This window comes from Manis javanica, chromosome 17 (assembly GCF_040802235.1).
Source record: "Manis javanica isolate MJ-LG chromosome 17, MJ_LKY, whole genome shotgun sequence".
Taxonomy (NCBI): Eukaryota; Metazoa; Chordata; class Mammalia; order Pholidota; family Manidae; genus Manis; species Manis javanica.
This window is the reverse complement of record NC_133172.1, coordinates 22,675,448-22,698,437: the sequence shown is the minus strand read 5'-3', so window position 1 is coordinate 22,698,437 and position 22,990 is coordinate 22,675,448. Positions and strand designations below refer to the sequence as shown.

General features: G+C 45.7%; 2 protein-coding genes across 36 annotated transcripts in view; one reads left to right on the top strand and one right to left on the bottom strand.

Annotated features, from left to right (window-relative positions):
- Positions 1-21,855, bottom strand: part of TSHZ3 (teashirt zinc finger homeobox 3) — a 68,571-nt gene extending 46,716 nt beyond the window's left edge. Inside the window, exons 1-3 of one of the 5 annotated variants that reach the window (XR_012126751.1) lie at positions 21,716-21,855; positions 260-2,000; positions 31-159 (exon numbers count right to left, since the gene is read on the bottom strand). Coding sequence is in view for 1 of the 5 variants with exons in the window: in XM_017649841.3 (XP_017505330.3) it covers positions 21,716-21,755 (40 nt within the window). In the remaining 4 variants the exon portion in view is untranslated. Of the gene's footprint in view, positions 1-30; positions 2,001-21,715 lie in introns of all 5 variants that reach the window. The other 4 variants (XR_012126750.1, XM_073226174.1, XM_017649841.3 and 1 more) reach the window with 4 other exon arrangements.
- A 40-nt stretch (positions 21,856-21,895) lies between these two features.
- LOC118972992 (uncharacterized) overlaps positions 21,896-22,990 on the top strand; it is an 81,754-nt gene continuing 80,659 nt past the window's right edge. For 16 of the 31 annotated variants that reach the window (XR_005062173.2, XR_012126752.1, XR_012126754.1 and 13 more), the window contains exon 1: positions 21,896-22,380. Coding sequence is in view for 7 of the 31 variants with exons in the window: in XM_037021511.2 (XP_036877406.1) it covers positions 21,896-22,380 (485 nt within the window). In the remaining 24 variants the exon portion in view is untranslated. Of the gene's footprint in view, positions 22,381-22,656; positions 22,773-22,990 lie in introns of those variants that run through there. The other 15 variants (XR_005062176.2, XR_012126757.1, XR_012126758.1 and 12 more) reach the window with 5 other exon arrangements.

The following is a 22,990-nucleotide window of genomic DNA, read 5'->3' as shown; positions in this document are numbered from 1 at the left end:
GAGATGCTTCAGAATGAGGGTGGTGCTTACCTCTCGTGATATATCACTCTAAGACACTTTCTCATGGAACTGCAATCCTCAGGATGTGGGGCAAGTATCTTATGGAGACTCAGTATTTCATTTCCAAGTAAGCAGCCGTAAAGGCAGCATGTTTGTAGCCTAGGGAAAACGGAGCATGTGGAGCCTATTAAGGGACAGGCAGCCCCTCCTCAGAAGGTTAGCTGTGCACTCCCAGTGTCCAGGTCACAGCCTCTCTTACTGTAAACATCTGTGCAGTAGCAAATAAATCTTCTCCCAGAATCTCACGCAGCCATGAGTATGGACCAGTGCACATGGGAGGACACTCCAGGAAAGAATTACAGCCCACCTCAGGTGAGGAATGGGGAGAAGGTATCCAGGTGGGGGGTGACCAGCCCAGAATGTGGGCTTTCTCCTTAGAGCACTCAACCAGGCTGCTGAAAGGTATCAGCTTTCTCTTAAAAGAAAGAGCAAGTGAGTAAAAAGCCACAAGAAAAAATATATCATTATCATAAATATATCACACTCAAAAAAAATATTGACAATGTTTGACATATTCATACAGTTCCTTTCTTTCCTGACACCGGACTTGGGGTTCCAGACATTGAGCCTATGGGCTATTGGTGAATGTCTGCCCAACAGCAATGGAGTTCAATACATGTGTTAAACCCTGGAAATCACACTTCACATTTTAAAGATAGTAAAATAAAAAACTGAGATAACTGAAAATATGAGAAGTTATATTAACATGTCAGGATAAATACCTGAAATCATTACTTTCATACATATGATAAGGACTTGGTAGCTAATGGGAGAGAAAGAAATGTAATTTGTTAGCATTCTGCTTATTCTGTTAGAAAACATGCATGAGGCTAGTTTTAAAATTCCCTTTGTTAAGAATAAAACTGTGAAAACATTGATTTCAACTACGTTATACACATACATACTATATGTATAAATATATGCGCACATACATATACAAACATGCACACATATCCATGTACCTACAAACACGTATAAATACCTATATATGTACATAAATATACATACACATGACTATCTATGTGATGGAGCCAGACATTTTTACTTAAAGACAGTAATATACATGCAATCTGTATCTTATCACATATTGCAAAAAATATACTGCATATTACCTAATGAAACTAATTATACTGGAAAAAAAAGAAATGAAAAAATGAACTATTATATTCTTATTTGTTTAATGTTCTCCCTTTCTAGAGTTTATTTGGACAATGTCTCCAGTTGCATCTGCAAACCAATACATCTGCTGTCAGATCACTAAGGCATTTGACAACATCATTTTAGAACCTTTAGTTACTGAGATATCAATAATTGAATGCATTCAGTTCACACTTTGTTCTTGTGGGTACCAGCTATTTATCTCTGTCCTCTGAAGAAGCTAATGGCATAATGGGCAAAACATCAAGAATAATTAAGAAAAACGTTGCTATAAACTCTGTCGGAAGAAATATAACTTTTACCCAGGACCCCAGCTAGACTTCATTTACACAAGATACACTCAGTACCAACACACCTTGCTGAAAAGTGAGAAGGCTCAAATAACTCACTCAGCCTACAGCTCAGGGAAAGACCACCTGCATCCCCAAGTTGTTATTGGGGTTGTATGAGCTGGAAGGACCTGGATGCTTGCAAATGCCATCAGCTATGAAAGGGGCTGGTGGTGGGAGGCTGTCAGCCACATCAAGGCCTCTGGCAGGCCAGGGACAGGCTCTCAAAGGCCAGCCCAGGCTGATAGCCAGCAGCAGCACTAACGTGCCTCAGGTTGGTCCCAACCTGCAGAAACTCACTTCCTAGTCTAGCCATCAATGCTCCACTTGTCTGCGTAATTAGGTGGTGCTAAGATAGAAGTTCCAAAAATGTCTTCTTCAAAGAATGGCCAGTTGAATTACAAGTAATCGGTCCACTTGCCTTTAGCAGAAAGTTTCTTTCTCCTTCCACATCTAGTAACAAATTAAAAGGAAAAAGTATTATGTTTTTCTTCTTTAAATAAGTGTCAGGCCTACCTGACATATAAACCTCTAAAGAGATTAAAATCAGTAACAATTAATTATAATACCATATACATACTTCAGATATAGTAATTTAAGAATAAAGAGTTATCTGGAAGAATAGCAATGGGAGATAGCTTGAAGAGGCAGCCTTTCAGATAAGCCAAGTCACATATCTGCATATCCTTTCAAACTCTCTATTTTAGTTGTCCCTACAGGAGAGTAGTTTCCAATCACCACTCAGTTGTGTGCAACTTGTTAGTCAGCTTCTAACGGGCCACATCAGCTCTCCCATGTCTACCTGTAAACTTCAAAAAGCCACGTTTACAGAAGGAAATGCTCCTGTATCTTCATTAAATTATACAAGACCCCCAATCTTTGTGAACAAATTTATTACCCTGAAAACAGTTATCCTGTTATTAATGACAAAGATATGCAAAATGTGGAATTGAAATAAGCTACCCAAACCTAAAGAGAAGAAATGTTACAAGAACTGCTTTGTCAACCCTAATTGTGTAATTACTTCTTGGCTTGGTCACCTAAGCTCAGAGCAAGAAATAAGAGACAATGGTAATTTCTTACTGCTGAAATGAAGGTGTCAAGCTGTCCTGTGTGTTCTGTGTAAGCAGAGCTAGAGTTTACATTTATATCATGTTACCACAATTACGATCTTCAGAGCACAGCAAGAAATTAAGGGTTTAAGATGAGCCCTCACCATAGGCACACTGAAGTTTGCTTGTGCAAACATTTATTTAATTTAGCCAGAGTTAAGGTATATCTGTTTTTGGTTACAGTCTTAGCCCTCATTTCAAACCAGTGAAATTGGTGAATTGCTACTGGCAACTTATATACTAATAGCAATAAAATAATTTTTAAAAATGGTGTTAATAAAGTTGCTACTAATAATAACTAACCACTAGATGGCTTTAGATTTTTTTATCTCTGAGTATCTGAAGGTAAATTTTTCATGGTCTTTGGGTTGTTTGTTTTCCTGGGTTAAAGGCCAGTGTCAAGGCTGCAAGTCCAGGGGAGACCCAGGGACAGTGCCTGGGGGTGGGAGCGTCTGCGGTGGGGAGGGTTGCAGGGCCTCCCTGCTTGCAGGGCTTCCCTTCTGCCTCTCTTTGCTCCACAGCCCTCTTGTAGTTAGAGAATTAATTACAAGGACATACAATTCTAGCTTCAGACCCATCAGCCTTCGGTCAGCTAGGAACAAGGACTGAGTGCCAAAAAAATTTTTTTCTTTCACACTAAGTATGAACCACTCCTCATTCTAATGGAAAAAAAGAGACAGAGACACAACTAGGGAAAAAAATGAAATCCCATTATAACTGGCTTCCTCAAGCTCCGGCCTAGGATGTGAGTAATCACAAAAACTGTAATATCAGCTTTTTTTGTTTTCCTTACATTGGGTTCCTCCTTTATTTCCTTTCAAAGAGGGTCAAGATCTTTTTCTTTTTTTTTTTTTAATTCATAAAAGCTGCTTTGTGATTACTGAAGGTTGGTTTCTCCCTGTAACAGTCTTCCAAGACAGTCTTAAATCTGGGGGCACAAAAGAAAACTCTCACAAAAATTTCCCAGCAGCAACCCCGAATGGACCTTGAATCCCTTACCCCGCCTCACCTTCAGGTTCTCCGGGAACCTCTCACAGGGGTAGTTCTGTGTGAGCCGGCCAGCATGCCTGGGAGGGGAGCTGCAGTCACAGGCCTGGGGAGGCAGCCTCTGAGTTTTGAACATAGGTCTGGCCATTCCTAGTGCCTCCATGCACGTACCAGGAGGAGGCCAGCGAGCTACAGCACTGACCTGACCCCTGCCCCAGCACAGCTCATATCCTCCCCACCAGCGGCACCCAAGGTTAACTTTTCCAGTTCCATTTTCTCCTCCCCACCACCTCCCACCCTAACTAGTGATGGGGGTGGAAAGAAAAAAAAAGCATAAACAAAGGTAGGTTGCTAGCATACTGTGTGGTCCATATCCCATTGGGCTTAAAGTGTCAGTGAGCTTTTTAATAAGTAGTCCAGTTCCATTTAAAGTTAGGAAAAAAAAAATGTCTGGAACTCCTATCTATTGGTCATGAAGCAGCCCATGCAGGAGGGTGATCATGGCCACAGACACAGGTGATCACAAACACGTTTTCCTCGTAGTTCCCGTTGGCAGGGATGCAGCTGTCCAGAGAAGGTGGCCCATACACCAGGACGTGGGCATCAGCATGCCCACTGGGCTGCCCCATTGCACAACTAGTCTCACAGGAATGGTTGGGCATGACCCCAACCACCAGTGATGGAAAAGGCAGCCCTGCCAGGCTCATTCCAAGCAGACATGACTCTCCTGAATCTCCCTCTACCTTGGAGCTGCCCTTCCCAACAGAAGAAATCAAAACTAACAAAAAGGCTGGCCTCTCCATCCTCTGAGGCCTTAAAGAAAGAAACAGTGATGTGAGCCAGCCCTAAGAGGGACTCTTCCACTGAACCAAAGCAGGGCTCACATAGAAAATTTGCACAGAGAAATGACTGGTCTACATGAGCTCATTGGTATTGAAACTTCAGGAAGATGTCTATAAAAGTATTTCCATAGGAAGCAACTTATTATCTACTTTTGGTGGACTGATGAATTAAAAGGTGGCATTAACTTTCCTTCATAGCTTGTGATAGCTTATCATTTTTATTTTTATTATTGACATTTCATGTCTACTATAAATGCTTTAAAACATTAATCTGCATTCATACAAGCACCAAAGCAATCATGATAATCGGAATTCCCAGTGGATGTGCCAGGAAGACTTCAAAACTGCAGCTCTACTCTGCTTGCCGTGCTCTGCCATAACGAAGGGAAGTAAAACTCTTTGGTCAAGATGCCTTTTCTGGAAATGTCATGGATACACAGGGAGAGTAAACTACACATGGTTGCAAGGAACCAGGCTGGAGCTGCATGAGCTGTCTCACTGCAGCCAAACACTCTAGGTAGGTCTGCCAACTGCCACCTGCCAGAGTCAAAACCGTCCAGAAAGCCGTGACCGCCTATTTATTTTAACAGAACGTCCGTCTTATATTTCCACACCAGAGCACACTGCACGTCCACAAAGAGGGGAGACTTTTTCTAAGGGCACTGTGGCTAGGTCTCTGCCATGCTGCCTCCCCAGTTTTGAAGACACCACCTCCCAGATGCAGTTTCTTCTCAGCAGGGCAACCAAGAGATACAGAGATGAAGCACATGTGCTCTTAAAACTGACGGTGTCTACTTCTCACCCTCTCACTTTTCCCACTGTGACTGGGTCTCTGAAAACAAAAGTTTTCATTCACAAAAACATACACAATTACTGCTGGAGGACAGAATAAGCCTCCATGGTAAGGCCCTTTGTCATCTTCTAACACCGTAGTCTAAACACTGGCTCATCCCCCTTGTCCCTTCAGTTGTCAATGAGGTGGTGGGCTCCTGACAATATAATCACCATAATCTTTATTATTACATGTGGAATTTCTTAATATGCTCGGTAATTGATTAAAGAGGCACAGCCCTTTGCTACTCCCATAAGCTCTGCCACAATTCCAGTAACCTAACTGCTTAATACTCCAGGAATGTATAAACAGTGCTAACTGCTGCATTCCCACACTGACATGGCAGGAGCCATGGAACAAGTGGGTTCGGAGAGCTGAAGATGACTTTTACCTACCAAATAAAATGTACTCACGGAACATAAACTGAGATCATGGGTTTGGGGGCAATGATGACAGATTACCCATAATCAGATGTGATGTGGGAGCTGACACACTAAGGTGTTTGGGAACAGAAAGCAAAAGTGAAATTTATATGAAGCCATTACCCTTCAAAACTCACTCTCAGTTTGTTGGGGACTCCAGTTTGAAGAATAACAATTACTGGGATTACATAAAGGTACTAGAGTTCACTGTTTCTAATTTCAGAGAAAAAGCCACTGCGGGCCAGTCCTGCAGTTAGATTGGCCAACACACCCATCTAATAGGAGAAAAGATGGGCAAAATAAACCAGGGGTGAAAGTCATGCTCAAAGGTCCCTGGGAGTTGGGGGCCATAGATAAGTCTCCCTTCCACTCTCGCCCAGAGAGAGCCAGGAAGAGCCCTGCAGCTGCCCTCCCCACTCCAAACACCCCTGGGAATCAGAAAGATGTGCCACAGATATGACAGCCCACGCTGCTCAAGCCTGGAGAGGTGCAGGGGTGGAGAGGTGGGGAGGCAAGCCCTCTCGCCCTGCACAAACATGCCCATGCGGCTCTCCCTCCCCTTTATCATCCTTAGTCACACAGTCCATCTAACCCGCAAATCCTCGACCAAACTCCTGGAAGTGAGCTATATCTCTCCAGGCAAATCCATACTGAACCACCAAATGGGTACCATCGAACATACATTCTGTTTACAGCAAAAATAAAAAACAACTTTGCTGATTTCCTCCTAACTTGAGCCTTCAGGCTATGGGCTGCTAGGGCTCAGAAGCAGACCTTGCATCCTGGCATGGGCAGAAGCTACCCAGTGGTATGCGCTGAGGCCAAGTACACCAGCACCCAGGACCGCCTGTGACCAGCCAGGCTTCCTTTCACCTGGGCCAGTGAGTTCCTGTTAAAAACGGCCCTACCATCGCCTCAGCCAGGTTCCTATGCGAACGCTAATAAGTACTTGTTTGTTGAGCTGAAAAATCATTACCACAGAACACGTCAAGTAATGAAAGATGTTTTCCTTGGAGAAATGTTAAATACTTCACTTCTTTCACAAGGAACCAGTACATGTGTTTCCAAATAATACCTTTCTCCCTCCCCACCCACACTTCATCAGAGAGGCTGGAGCTCCAGGACCCAATTTGAACAAGCTCGTGTTGCATGGCTCTAAGAACCAAGAACATGCTGTTATTTTATTTATTTTCCTTTGCCCAGCTGACTATGTGTTTGTTCTATTACTTATTCACCTAACCATCTCAGCAGGAGCTTCAGTCACGTAGCAGAGTGTCCACGCTGCCTTACTATTTTATACAGGAAAGCAAGAGAAAATAACACCACCGCAGCCTCATGTATAATACCGACGTAGTATTCGCTAACTAATATACATGAAAGAGCCATTTTACTACAGGCCCAGACCAAAAACAAAGGCAGAAAAGAGAATGTTGAGAGGCAAACATTTCACCACAAAAAAGCCCCTGGTAACCCCATTTTCTCCTCTGGCAAATATGAATCCTTGCACCCTTTCAAAAGCTTTCCGTGAGGCAGATGTGTGGTAACAATTGCATCTTAGGCGTTCTGAGGTCCTTTAAGTGTTTCAAAATGTCTTCACCTACAGGGAGTCACACTGGTTAATTTGTGCTTTCTTTCTACTTTGTGTCTATCTGCATCCCAAGACTTCCTGCAGAGCCAGTGGGGTGGGGGCCAAGACTGTTCTGAGTCTATGGCAGCTGTGCTGGGAAAACCCAAAATGACTTCTAGGTAACCTTGTCTCATGGAACTACAAGAGGGAATGCATATCACTTAGATGCAAAATCAAATACCAAATTGACAGGGGGGTCAGTGGAGTCCTAGGTTTTCTCACCAGAACACGTGACTTTGAATATGGTGGCTCTATCCCAGCACACCCCCTGAGACACAGGAGACCCCTGTTCATTCCCCCTCCCCAGTCATAGAAACAATAATCCAGGGACAGAGATGCTGAAATTCTGGCGAAAACACGCACTCACAGAACTAAGCCTCCTCTGCGCTCTCCCCCTCCGTCTCTCATTTATTTTATGAGTCATTTAAACAGATGCCAGGGGTTACCTGGGAGAACAAGCATTACATCCCAACCACAGTTTCAGAATAAATGACCTGCATGAACTTCTCAAAACTTAAAATATCTTCCTTTTGTTTTCCCTTTGTTTTGCTTTCCTTTTTTATGGGGAAGCAAATTTCAATCCGATTTTACTAACACTGAAGATTGATAATTTTTATATGTGAATTAATAAATCTACCATAAATGATTTCTAGGAAATTCTCTTCCTTTGCACTTTCCTGATGAGCTGCCACATTTTGGAATTGCTTTGGATGACATTAGGACTCTGCCTTCTGAGCAGCTATTTGGAAAGGGGAGATAGCAACTATAAGAATTTCTTTTCAAGGGCCAAGGACTACCCCCACTGCCCACCTCCAAACAGGAGGGCCTCCTGACCCTTCAAACTTCCCAGGCCACCTAACTGAAGCTCTCAAGCCCTAGCCAGGCATCTCCCAGCATCACTGCCTTCCAGCCATACAGCCCCTTGTCAGCCAAGAATAGGCATCAGTTAAGAAAATGTTGAACTTCAAGCACAACTGCCACATGGTCAGGAAACTCTCAGTCTGACTTGAGAGCTCAGAAGGATACTAAGGTAATATTGGCTCAAGAACCCAAGTAGTAATGTGAAGTCAAAGTCATCCAGTTCCCAAGGTCAAGGTTTGACCACATGAGACCTCTGTGAGGGTTCTGGCAAGCCAAGCAGGTTCTTTTTCTTATCTGAGTTTTTCTTTCTCTCTCTTTCATGGAAAGGCCAGTATTGTGTCACTCCTGGTGGGCTCCCAGTGCGCTGTGGGGGAAGACAAACGTCACACCATGAAGCAGAGGCTCTGGGGGTTCCCTGGGGATGCTCCTCAATGAATCTCCAGCGCTGCTGTGCATGGGGAGCTGAGGGACGGAGTTTCTGGTGTTTTGATCTAGTACACCCTGTAAACGGTGTCCCAACAACAACAAAAAAACTGTTGCTTTCTTCCCTCTCATGAATTCTAATACTCAAGCCTTTTTTCCTCCCGCTAATTTTAGAAGTCCTACTATTCTTTGGGAAGAGAATGGTGTGAAAAATCAAGCATAGTATCCAAAAATAAAAGAGTAGATCTGTTTCAGGGCTTGCAGCATATTTAACTGAAAAGCAACTCCAGATATGCCACTTTCTACCTAGTCTTTAATATATTTTCCAATTTCTCCAGAATACGTCAGTTTCAGAAAAACATGTATGAACTTCCTAATCTACAAATATTTCTGAGAATTCAATGAGCCCCTCCCCCCAAATTATTTCTAGATTGTAACTGGGGGCTCTTTTCAGAATATGATGTCAGGTTATCATTCAGGATGTGAGTCATTGATGCGCTTCATGGAGGCCACACCAAGATGGATTGTACATTTCCCTTTGGTACCTAGACTGTGCTACATTCAGGGCACATGCCCAGGCAGGTGAGTGATAGGGAGCTCTCTGTGTACCCTAAAGGAGGACTTGGTGGCATGCTTTTCCAGCCTCCCACCTTCATTTTTTTTTTTTTTAATTCTTGTTATCTAAGGAATTCAGTTTTCTTAGATCAGCCAAAACTGTTGAAGGGCACATGTCCCAGGTTAGACTCCTGCTTGACTCCTCAGGTCTGAGGGTCTCCTCAATAGAGCAGCCTGACAGCCAGGGGAGCCCAGAAGACACATAGCAGCATGCTACGTGAAGACCCCAGCCCATGCCTCTTCCAGCCAGGCAAGCCGGTGATTTGTGACAGAAAGTTAGAACTCTGTGTCAAGCTCTTCATGCAAACAATAAATATTACTTCTGCTCATAATCGGACTTTTCTCCAGCATCGTCTTTGAATGTTGAACCTTTTTCAATTAATTAAAAACTATGCACTGCAGAGTGCATATTTTATCAGCCCTCAGCTGCTTAAGTGTCTAGAAAAGACCAGGCAGTTTTTCTTTCTTTCTTTCTTTCTTTTTTTTTTTTTCCAGGCAACCCAGAGCAAGTACTTGCAAGGGTCATATCTTTTTAATTATCTTTTCTCTCTTTGATTAATTATTCCGTCTGACAATAGCGTGTTTCTAATGCTATTCACCTGCCTTTGATGATTGACAACTTTTCTGTCTGATTCAGAGCAAACAGCTGCTGCCACAATCTCCTAGCAACCCGGGTGTGATGGATGAGCCCCCAAGATGGATGGCTGCAATAAATCATGTCTCCAGCCATAAAACTGAGAAAAGGGGATAAGAAGAAAAGCGAACAAAAAACAAAACAAGGTTTCTTCCCATGAGTGCACTCAGTTCCTCACCAATTATACCTGAAATGGACTTTGCACCTATTAATAGCAAAGTTTTTCTAATCAGTAAAAAATGGGAAGATGCCATTTTTATCAAAGGTGTTTACAACTGTTCCTGCAAATTGGCACTTGTACTCCAATTACCTGCAACACGGCCCAAGTGCAAGGACAGAGGAACAAAGTTTTGGTTTCTTCCATGAAGTCTCAGCAGGAAACAGTATCATCTTTTTATAGTTAGATGAGATTCCACGCACCAACAAAGGATATGAAGCTGATTTTACCCGATTTTTGGCAGCAGCTGGGCAACACCAGAAGTGAGTCCTAAGTTATCCTTTTGTGCAAAGTGTCAGGCTGCCAATAAAGTTATGACACACACAAAGTTTCTTGGAGTTGGTGAGTGAATAAGCCACTTTTCCATCACTTATTCTGTTCATGGTAGATGCAAGCTTTTTACATGTCAGGAAAAAGTTTGTCCAAGAAGCAGCAAGGTAAGAACTACAGCCTTTCCACCAATTCCAGATTCTCATTTTTTTACATAAAAAGCTACCTCAGTCTAACTTTGTGTCCCATCATTTTTTAATGTACACACTGTAAGTCATACAAGAAGCCCTAAATTTAATTAGCAGACCCAAATAAAGTCACATATTCAATAGAACGCCTGACAATTAAATTTGCACTATCAGGGCTCTCCTACTGGAAGAGAAGGAGCCGGAAGGCCAGCAGTTTCTGTTGCTTTTTTCCACTGGGAAACCAGGCAGCAAAGCCTCTGACACAGAAGAGGTGGAAAGGCTGGCGTGTTGCTGATACTCCAGGTGGCTGGGGGCTCTGCTGGTAAGCCAGCCTGCATCCCTAAGTACTTCCAGTAGGTGGGGGTGTCCTGGAGCAGAGCTCAAGGGGGCAAATAAACCAGAAGTGATTCGCTGGTGGGGCCTAGAAACAGCTGTCCACATCAGTCCTGGAGGGGGCAGGCTGTTTGCTGGGGGCTGTGTGCAGACACAAAAGGGGAGGAGGCTGCTGAGAGCAGGGGCAGGGAGCCACAGAAGATCATTTTTTATCTGAAATATTCCTGAGACGTGAAAGTCTATGTTTCTTCATTCTCACACTGCTAACCAAGCCAACCAGTATTTTTTGAATAGTTATATTGTGCTAAGCTTTTCAGATACAGATTTTTTAAAAGCACGTCACAGAGTTTAGAAAATCAGACAAGGGTCCTGGCTTCAGCAACCGCAGCTCTGTTTATATTTTAATGTTTCGTACGTGACTGCCTCTGTCGGAGAAGAGAGGGAGAGGGAGAGAAAGAGAAGTTGCCTGCTAGATTTAGTGTAAATCACAGATACTTCATTTTTCCCTGTATCCTTGGAAATTACTCAAAATTAAAACTGTCCCCCATCTTTTGGGGAGGTGTCTTCTATATTATAAATGGGAGGGCTTGGGTCTGGTCAGGAGCAATGAGAACTCAAGGCCAATCGATGGAAACACACACGCACACACACAGCCCCCTACCCTGCCCCAGCCCGTCTAGCTCTCAAGTTACAGGTTTACACGGCAAGTCTAAATAATATTCAAAATGATAAATGGCACCCTAAGCCCAGCATCCACCATCAATCTTTTTTTAAGGAACATCCATCTTCAGTAACGCATGTTTGAATCATGTGAAGCCAGGAGCTCTGAGATTCATTTATACCACCCCTCACAAGCCAGGGTGGCTTGAATGATACCTGTCAGCCCCAGTTTTTTTTTTCCTTGACTACTAAAGGGAAAAAAGAAGGGAAAAGAGGTAAGGCAAGGGGTGGGGGGCGCTCAGAAGAGCATCAAAGGCTGAACAGTGCGGCTCAGCAGATAATATGAAAGAACATAACCTCTTCCGTGCCTCTGCCAATCTCACGCCTGCCACGCCACACACCCAGCCAGCCATCGTAGGAAGCAGGCTTTCGCCTCTCCTCGCCCCTGCCTCTGCTCTCTCCTCCTTCTCGCCAAATCAGCAGTGCTCTCCTGCAAGCCAACGGTACTGTACTCAGAGGAGGAGGAGACACATCACATGGACTGGGCTTCCCTCCCCTCCCTGTTGTCTGGCTGGGGCCCATATGATAAATGACATATGTCATTCTGTCAGGAGGGAAGGGTGGGTCAGTGATGTATGACTCCACTGAAAAGGAAATCGACTGTTTGGCATGGTGCAGCTCTTCTCCACCAGGATTTAGTTTCAGAACTCTGAAATGAATTCTCCGACGTTTCAAGTGCATACTTAGGGCAGGCTGATGGGAGGCCTGGGGAAATGGCACTTTATCCTCCCCCTGCCCTTCCAGTGGCAAAAAAAAAAAAAAACACAGAAAAGAAAAAGTTGGTTCTGCCACCGGATACCTGCAAAAGGCCACACATGTGTCAAAGTCCCCAGCAGTCACACACCATGGGTTATTAAAAATGTGACTTAGGAAAAAAAAAAAAAAGAGAGAGAGAGAGAGAGAAATTAAAGGGAGTAAGGTTGGTCCTTTTATTTATTTATTTTTTAATGGCAAAGGGCTGACACAAAAGCAAGATAAAAATTAGCATGTTTGAAGTAATCGTCCCGCAGCTTGACATCTGCATAGTAAATTTTAAAGGAAAAAAATGTGTCAGACAGCCATGAGCCGCTTCGCCCTCCCCCCTTTCATTAGCTCACTGCCAGGGTGGCACTGCTGAACCTCATTACGGCGAGAGGATTTATGAAGCTGAACCCAATGGCAAAGAAAAGGCATCTGTCAATAATTGTAGGGAGCTGCACTCACAGCTTTGAAATCTCATTAAGTATGCAGTTATCAGGCATAAAGATCAAAAACATTACTCAACTCCGACAGAATCTTATGGAGGAACATTAATTAGCAACAGGCCTACAGTACAAAAAAAAAAAAAAACAGACTTCCTCTCACACCTGCCCAACCCACAAACCTAAAGCAACACTCCCCCTCCCGCCTGAAAAAAAATAATTCCAGGCATCTGAGACTGATCAAGAACATGAAACAAGAGAGACACACACAGAAAGAGGAGAGGGAGGGAAGGGGTGAGTGGCGGGCAGGGAGGAGAGAGGGAGGGCGGGGAAATTCAGTTGAGAAAGGCTTGGCGGTGAGGAGAGAAAAGGAAGAAGCTGTCAAACTTGAGAAGGATGTCAGTGCTGGCCCTGATTACAGGGGCCTATGGAGCTCTCAGACCTTTTATCATCCTCGCCATCAAAACCAGCCTGGGAGTCACCACAAGACGGCTGGTGGCGGCCTGTCTACAGCCCAGGTCCAGGGCTCAGACTCAAGGACACCATCCTTGGGCCCCTGTTCACCTGGCAGGCAAGGGAACCTTAGGCCCAGTGGGCAGAAGGCAGGCTCCACCAGGCCTTCCGCAGCAGCACCGATGTTCCCCTGCTCCCTGGCTTGGTCTACACCCAGCTGGCTTGAACCATGGCCAGACCCGCCCCAAGGGGCCTGGGCACAGTCCCTAACACACCTTTTTCTTTCTCCAAAGAGACATCAGCATCCCCTTCTCGCACATACAGTTTCTCTTATTTTATTTCTGTGTATGATTCTGATTTATATACTTCATCACTTAGAACACACACACAAATAAAATGTAAATGTGGAGAATTCACATCCAAACTGTTAGACCAACCCTGGGTCGTGAGACTTCGTGACCTTTGTAGCACAGGGGACAAGTTGCACCCGATGGCACTGTCAAACAGATTCGTGTGCTAGTTTGACTCCAGGATAATCCAGTGGGAGAAAATTAAATGACAGGTTTCCTCTCCCACCACATTCTCCACCTCTTCCAAGCTGCATTGGCAAAAAATAATATACACGTTTGGAAACATCCCACAAGGATTGTATGCTTGGGGTCTCGGGCAAACTTCTCTTTTATCTTATAGTGGCCTAGATCCAGAATAGGTGCACCCAGGCCAGGGGTGAGGTCTCAGTTACCACTCATTCTGTCCAACAGGAAACCTCAACCAGTCCTTGGCATAGTGCTCAACAGTTAGGCATGGTCTCCAGGCACCCCCCGTCAAAGGTGTAGAATAACAACAATAAAGTATAAATCCTGCACTAATTTCCCTTCTTGCACTGTTACAGAAAGGTGGCCTCCTCTGGTTACCCATAAGCAGCTGCTCATGTGCAGTTTCTCTCTCTCTCTCTCTTTCTCTCTCTCTCTCTCTCTCTCTCTCACACACACACACACACACACACACACACACACACACACACATGGCACTTCCCACAAATCCACACCATGAGAAAAACTACAGAACAGCACCTCTGTGATTTGAAATCTCTGCCACGGTTCTTCCTGGAGCTCCTCTTCTACTCCTACGGCCACACTCTTACCTCATTCCATGGCTACTTCCAAAGTGTTTATTTCTCTCCTGTACAGAAGGTAGTAGTCACCTTTCCTTAACTAGTCACACCTTTAAGAAAAGGGGCATTAAGAGTCCTAGGCAACCAGCTTGGAGATCCCTCCAAGCCAAGGCCCACGCTTTCCAATAAATGACTCTTCTTTGAAATATCAATCAATACAACTCAGGTAAGTGTCACCTATGACCCATAATAGTTAGGAACACTTGTCTATAAACCAGACTTGATGAGGAGGAATTTCAGCAGTACAGTTACAATAAGGTGTTTATAGTTTTTATGTGCTTACCATATTACCTTTATTATGTGTAACATCAAAGTGATTATAGCAATTACATCTAACAGAATTAATTACAGAACTTCCCATCATTCCAGGATACATAATGCATTAGAGGTAAGCCAAAGAAAGAAAACATCTTGATTGTAGTAACTATTGTTGGTATGTATGTTCCCCCAGCAGCAATGTCAACCCAATGGCAGCTTTCAGGAAGAGCCAGGCAAAGGGAACCGAGAGGTTTAATAGGAAATGAGGTGTATTTTCTTTAAATTAAGTAACTTTGGTTTCATAATAGATTGGTGCTATTGGACATATAAAATCAATTTAATTTTTTAAGTGTAAATCTTCAAAAGGTTCTGGTTAATCCACCCAACCAGTGTTGCTACATAAAGGAGAGAGCACATGGGTGAAAGACTTACAGGTCTTTACGTATGCAAAATAAATTCACTCAAGGCTTCATTAATATTAATTTAAATTCAAAAGCCATTTACATTAAATTGTTCATTAAAAATTGCCTATTTTATGCAACACACATTTCTCAAAGAATTCAGAGGAAACTGAATGCATGGGACTAGATTTAATGACGGGGACGGAAAATCATAAGTAAATGAATTTGAGTCATTTCACGTATATCACCAAACAGCAGAGCTTTGCTTTCCATTAAGGATGGGTTCCCAGTTGGGGAACAAACAAGCATCCAGAGTTTTTCACTTCCTACCACGGCAAACTTGTGAACGTGACCTTCTGGTCTACCACAGAGTAAGAAAACAAGAGAAATTGGTGGAAGGGAAAGGGCAGCCAATCAAAAACTGGGCTTGGGAAAGAAGCAGGTACCACCTCAGAATCCCAAGGGAACTCACAGAACACTGAAAGGCCTGCTTTTGAAAAAATATACATTAGCGTTTGCCAGTGCCTCTCTTGGTCTACAATAAATAGTTTCTCTCTCAACTTCACTCCACCCTCCTACTGCAGTCTTTCATTCTCAAAGCAAGGGGATGACAAGGAGCTGGTAAATTCCTTGCTTTGGCGCCCTCCCCTAGAAGAGAACCTGAACTTACACTGTTTCCCCAACAGCCGTTCTGAATGAAGAAAACACAGTCATAATTAATAACATGTGTCCTGACGGTATGAATTAATAATTTATCATTAGCCCAAACAAATGTAAATTATTCTTCAAGAGCCACACCTTTGCACATCTGAGAAAATAAGGTAAGAAGATGGTCAAAAAGGCCAGGGAACGTGACCTTTACAGAAATGCTTCTTTTCCCCCTCAATACATCTCTTGGGCCACCCTTGTTGAAATACTAAAATAATTTACAGAATTGAAAGTAATTAAACCCAAGAATCTAAGTGCTGATCAAATCAAGTGTATGTGCTTGAAATGTCTTCTTCTTTAAATGGGGCTTATAAAATATTCAATATTTGGTCAAGGACACTATGTAATCTTTCTAATAAAGATTCCTAAACCTAGAGTATGACAGTTATTCAGGCAAGTGGTCACAAGCAGATTATGTTATTGCTGTCTTTTTTTTTACTTCTAATAATACATAGCATATTCTAGTCACAAACAGGAACCTGAATTTTTACATCCATGTCCAATGTAAATGTTTACAGCTATTGAAAAATTAGAGAAATCTACCCATTCCTTACAATTCATGTAAAAATTCCAGAAGGAAAAAAAAATTCATAGCTATTGTTTAGTAGGATTTTAAAATTAATTTAATGACTAACTGCAAATACTGGAAACTAGAATTAATCTGTCTGGATTTTTTTTAAAGGCTTACAGACATTTAAATGCATGTATCAGGACACTTTATCAACCTAACATAAAATTGTCATCTTATCTTATTATATGACTATTTTATGCATGTGTCAAAGAATTTAAAAATGACTGCCTGTCTATTGAGTCTAATTACAACTGCACATTATCTGTCTAGATGTACCAGTCCATATCATTGCTACCAAATACAATATATTGTATTCACCTTTCATTTTTAACTTCAGACAGAGAAACCACAATTTGGAGCATAACTAAAACACACACACAGTGAACACCTGAGAGGGTCTGGGGTAAGTGATACAACTGTTCTGCTCTGCCTTGTTTCCCTCCAAGGGCTGTGGGGCAGGGGTGTTACAAACTGCCTTTGAAAGCCCATCTAACTGGGTTGCACAGTAACACAGAAGCACAGAAGCACAGACACATACCCTACATTTTTTTTTCTACTACAAGACCAAAGCTATTTTTACAGTTTGTCCAGTGACAGGCGGCAATAAAAATGGGCCAGAAGGAAAGCCTCACAAACTGCACTCAGAGTAACTGTGACCTGCTTGTGTTACTGGATTGAACATGGCTGTTGTGCACCAGGCCCAGGTCTCCCCGTCCTCTCCCTTCCGCATCCCTGCCTCTGACAGCTGCCCTTGCCCCAGCCTGGCTCTGGCTCTGCCACAGAGAAGGGGAAGCGCCGAGACAGTCCCAGCACTTGGCCCTCAGGAACGGGTTCCTTCTCCTTCCAGAAAGTCCAGAAGTAAAGGGCAGAGGGGCAAAGGAAGGGTTTTAATTCTGGGAATTCACCTGGGTTTCGCGGCATTTCACAGGGCCCTGGGCAGTCACCTTTCATTCTAATCACTTTACAAAACAATCTTTAGTAAAAAGAGGGAAAAGGCAGACTAGTGAGGCAATTTAGGGAGTAACTGCTGATACATCAGTTATTGACTATCTCGCTCCTGCTTATGAGCTATGAGCACGCTCAAGGCAAAACTGAGAACAAAATGACAACATCAACCGCTTACAATCAAGTGTGGCCCTGGAGAGCACTGAAGCCCTAACTGACAGTTGTCAAGATAATGGGGGCACAGCAGCTGATTCTGGAAGATTCTCTTCCCTGTGTGGATGTCCAGGGGAATATCCTTGCCTCCTACCCTCTTTGTTTTTCTACATGTCTTGATTTTCCTTTTTAAAATTTGCATTGTTCCTCTCATTTTGTAGGAAAAGGGTGAGGGAATTACAGAGCGGCCAAAACCAGTCATTCTGTCACCTTGCTAAGGGCAGAATACCTGTCCAAAGGAGATAGTATGTGGCAGGTTTGAGAACAAATAAATTCACAAGGCTGATGGTGAAATGCCCTCCTGAATGTTCCACGCACTTCCAAAAGGGAAGAGAAAAGGTCCTCTCTGGAGCGGCCAGATATGTGACAGAACCTTAAGAAGGCTAGGATGGCGTTACCTGGACACCAGGTGCGTCATCTTTTAGTCATGCCCAAGTCTACTGGCAATGTAAAACCCCCACGCCTTGCCACTTAAAATCTCATCCTATTCCCCGGGCACCTGCAGCGATCTGTTACACCAACAGATCCTAAGAGGTCCAAATCACTTGTACAGTCAAGACGCTTGAAGGTTTACCCACACAATGCGACCGCTTAAGAACTCCTTGGAAGATGATTCTCTCTCAATGAATAAGACTCAAAAGGTCTTTGGCAAGTTGTTTGATGAGGCTTTTCCTTTTCCTATTTTTGGAAGTTTTAGGAAACGGCTTTTTATGATTTTACATTTTCTTCCAAAAAATGAATATGAATGGATAAAATGTTATCTGCCACTGAGTATTGCTCTTATTCCTTTTTCTGGTATTTTCAAAAGATACTCATTTAAAAACAAACACTAAGAACAGGAGATAGTCACAGTATAAGCAGGGGAAGAGACTGGTCATTTTACATGAAGGACACTGTCCTATCTAACCCTGTTCCTGTGAGTATTTACGGCCAGCAACATCTATCCAGCACTAATGTACAGCCCTTGGAAATTACACGCCTGAAGAAAGGAGACTCCTGCTCAGGTTCTCTTTGGTAGGTAAAGGAATCTCTCTATTCCTTTGAGAAAAGACACCAAACCATGCATGATTTCTATCAAAAAAAAAAAAAGGAAATCCTAAAGTACAGAAATTTTCATGGATTCTTGTACCCTGCTTTGGCCTTCCAGAGAGCATTGTTACATTTGGCCTATATATAAAAACTGTGTGCACCTGTGTGCTATGTCTGCAAGCTCTACCCAGCTCTCAACCCTTTGTGGTTGTTATTCTACCCCAGACCATTAAAAGGGCCCTAATTCCTATGACATGATTATCCAGGTACCAAAGCCCATTTGTCACCTGCAGCAGAAAATTGAGTTAATGCACAACTAAAGGCAGCCAGGACTGTGTAATATCAACTTGATTACATCAAACTAGCTGCAAACCTAATTCTCCTGGATGACACTGCGTCGAGCTTGTCATCTCCAATCATTAAAGCTGTCAGGAATCCATCAGGTTTACAGCTAATTAGGTGAACACTAATGAAGCTGGCAAAACAACTTTTCTTTTTTTATGGCTGAGCGGACCTTTCAGTTTGGAGGGGAAAAAAAATCTCGAGTATTCTCAAGGTTGCTGGGGACTGGATTTCCAGTTACCAATCAGCAGACATCTTTTTCCCACTCTCTCTCTCTATCAGTACAAAGCAATCAATTTGTCATCACTCCCAGTCTGCCACAAAAGCAGGAATGAACCTTATAACTTGCAGCTGTGAGAACTAAAAGAGGAGAAAAAAAAAAGGGAAGTTTCTTGTCCATCCAAACAAACAGGCAAAAAACCTCACACAGCTCACTGATTGGCCTGTACATACTTATCACCAGCCTAAATGAGGAGGGATTTTTTTATTAATTCCTCCACTCTTCTTAAATAAGTAGCCCTTCAGACATTCCCATCCCCTCCTCCACACGTCCATTAGGCAGAGGCATTCTGATAAAGTAAATCCAAAACCAGGGTATGGGAAAAAAAGAAAGCACTCACGCTGCCAACTTCTGATTGACCATTAAGCTATTGATGAATGTGCCTGTCAGGAGAGAGACAATTAAATCAAATATGAAACAAAGTCGTTTTGACGGGTCATTTTGATAGAGCAAAACCATTCTTCCATCTGCTATTAGTTGTGCAGTCAAGTTTTTATATAATGAGTATTTCTTAACTGACCTGAGATTTCCTGGCTGGCTTTTTAAAAGGTGCAAAAAGGTTAGTGAACAGGTCGCTTAAACAAACAAATAAAACCAATGGTGTATTGCCTCCTTCTCTAATATTTTTAGCAGAAACCTATCAAATAAGAGTCTCAGATTGGCAAAGTGGAAAAGAAAAGATGAAACAACCGTAGAGAGAGTTCTAAACCAAATGTAAAGATGTAATCACATATGGTTCATTTGATTGAGGCATACAGATACCTTAAAGTGTGTATCCAAAAAGGAAAGAAAAAATTTCAGAGACTGGAAGAAGCCCAAGACACTCCTACTGCCCGACTTTGTGAAGGAGTCCTCCAAACTTTTAGTTTATTTTGGGTAGATAAGCTCATTGCTTGAACTTGGAATTTAAAGTAGAAGGTGGGATGGGTAAGAAGCATCAGCCAGGAGGTGACTTGGAAGGCAGCACCCTGCCTACAACCACTACTGGGATTTTCAAACTTTCTAAATTTGGGCAACACTGAGGATAGAGAGCAAAATCTGCATTATATGCCCCAAATTAAGTCTGTTTTCTTCTAAGATTTTCTTAAGATACTAACAGGAAAGTATGATTCTGGGAGGAGAAAGCACAGCCACCCCTCTCTGTGACCCTGTGTAAGGATACTCAAGTTCAGAGTGCAGCCAGTGTGTGTGAGTTCCACACAGTGCTGCTGACATGATGGAAATGATCATCAGCCTCACCCCCCACTGTGACTACACACAGTCAGGGGCAGCAAGGGTACAAGCTTTCACCCAAGAAGGGCATCAGGCAATGCCCAGAGCCTTCTCTCTGCCCTCCCTTCTTCCACCACAGGAAAAGCACAGAACAGAAAAGAAGAGAAAAACAGATAGATGAACCTCCACTTAACCCTCTGGTTCAGGCAGCATCTGAACCGCTGCACATCTCAGTGTTACTCATATAAAAATACATCCCGTCCATATGTGGTCCTCTCTGCAATCTGCCCCAAATCCCCGAAGTTGCACTGACAGGGCCTAGTGACGTCACAGAGCTTGGCCTCACCATTGCGAGTGATTTATTGATGTTTATTGGGAATGAATAGATCAAAGGCAGCAGCTTGACGGGCGATCAATCAGTCATCAAATGAAGGGTGGCAAAGGGCCAGAAACCCTTCTTCCAGACAACATGCCCCCAACTGACATTATTGCAAAATAATGTTAAGTGTGTGGGTTCTGTTTTGTTTTCAATGATGCTTTTTCCAGAAAAGAAAAGAAAAAAAAATCGGCTCAGTCTTAACAGGAGTTGACACTCCTGGCGAAAGAGGGGGAAAAAAGTACAGACATGTCCCAGAACTAAGTGCTACGAGGAGATTAGGGTGGGAGAAGCGGTGCAAGGAGGGGTGCCGGTAAGGGAAAACAAACAGAGGTGAAGGCAACGCCATCAACTAACATTGACTTGACAGTTATCTGACAATCCCCGGACCCTGTGCGCTCTGGTTTCCACCGCTGTGCCGGGTTTGGGCCCAATAAATGAAGAATCAATAGGATTAGCAGTAAGGTGGCCGAAGGGACCCGCTCGCTCACTCGCTGGCTCTCTTTCGCTTAGCAGACACCGGGCAGTCCCCCGCCGGCCGGCCGCGGGAGGACACGGAAGGTGTCCCAGGGAACTCTGGTGACCCCGCCCGCCCCCCGCATAAAGAGACCGAAGAGGGCTCCTTCCCATCCCCTCCGCAGCCCACTGAGAGCGGAGAGGGGAGGAGGCAGGCACCCAGCCCGGCTCGCTGCTCGCGAAGTGGGTGCGCACGAGGACAGGGCAGAGAGCGGCGGGGCGTCCGGAGGACGCTGGCACGCGAGGCGGGCGCACGCACCCGGAGAGGAGAGCGGCGGGCGAGCCCGGAACCCCGGAGTTACTCTGCGCCGGCAGAGGGGGAAAGGAGAGGAGCGGGGCTGGGAGCGGGGTCGCCGCCGGCTGGAGACGCGCGGGAAGCAGAGGAAGAAGAGAGGGAGGCGAGGAGGAAGGGAAAGCCGCCCGTACCTGCTGCGCGCCGGGGCGCCTGCTGCTTCCTCCTCGGCATGATGCTCCTCCGGCGACTGCTGCCGCCGCCGCCGCCGCCGCCGCCGCCGGGCTGAGGAGAGGGAGGGAGGGGCGGCGGGCGCGCGGGGGGTGAGGCGGGCCGGCTCTCAGCCTCCCCCCCGGAGAGCGGCCGCCCGCAGGATGCTGCTGCGCGCCGGCTCTCCGCGTCCCCCCTCTCCGCGCTCCGCCGCGATCCCCGAACGTGCGGAGGGAAGGAGGAGGGCGGGCAAGGGAGGCGCGGGGAGGGAGGAGCGCGGGGGGAGGAGGAGGTGGGGAAGGAGGAGGAGGAGGAGAGGATCGCGCTGCCGGCGGAATGGGAAGTTTGACAAATCGCTCCCGAGGCCCGAGGAGGAGGGGGCGGGGAGCAACGGCGGCCCTGCCCCCCCCCGCCCCGTCCCCAGACGAGGTGCGCGGGGTTCGGGGCCGGGGGGCGGGGAGAGGGGAAGGAGGAGGGCAGAGAGGTGGGAGGAGGGGCGCGGGAGCGGCCCCGGCCGGTCTGGCCCCGTCCCCCGCCCCCGGGCAGGGGGTCACGGCATCCGTGGGGCTCTCGGCCGCCGCCGCGGCCCGGGGCTCAGCGGTCCAGTCTTCTGCCCGAGGCGCGGCTGGAGCGGCGGCGTCGGCAACAGGCAAGCTTAAAGGAAAAGGAGATGATCGTGTCACTCTCCTGCCCGCGAGGGCGCCGCGCCCCCGCTCCCCGCCCGCGGCCTGTCTAGGACCCCCACTCGGTCCGGGGAGGGGGTGCCGCCCCTCTGCCTCCGCCCAGTGTGCGCACGCAGGGGCGCGGCGCCGGCCCGGCCGAGCCCGTCCCGGGGCGCTCGCCGCCCCCGCCCACCCGCTTCCCCACCCGGCCTCGCCCCCTGGCAGCCCCCAGCTGCCCCGCCCGAGCTGCACTCCTCTCCGCCCGCCGAGTCCAAAGCCCACAGCTCGGTCCCCGGACCTGGGCCCGCGCCCCCCGAGGCTGCCAGAGCCCGCGGGCGGGCGCCGGCGCCCTCGAGGGAGGAGGCAGGCGCGGGCCGAAGTAGGTGGGGGCTGATCTCAGACCCCGTGCCGCCCCGGCTCCTCCCCCGGTACCCGCCGTCGCCACTTCCCTCAATTTTTTTCCCGGGCAAACTTTCCTGGGCCTGTCCCGGGGGTCCGTTGGGAGGGGGTGCCTGCAAGTTTCCGCTCCTGACAGGGAAGATCTCGGTCCCTCCACCCCGCCCCTCGCCCCCTAGGCGCTGGGCCGCGCCCCCCACC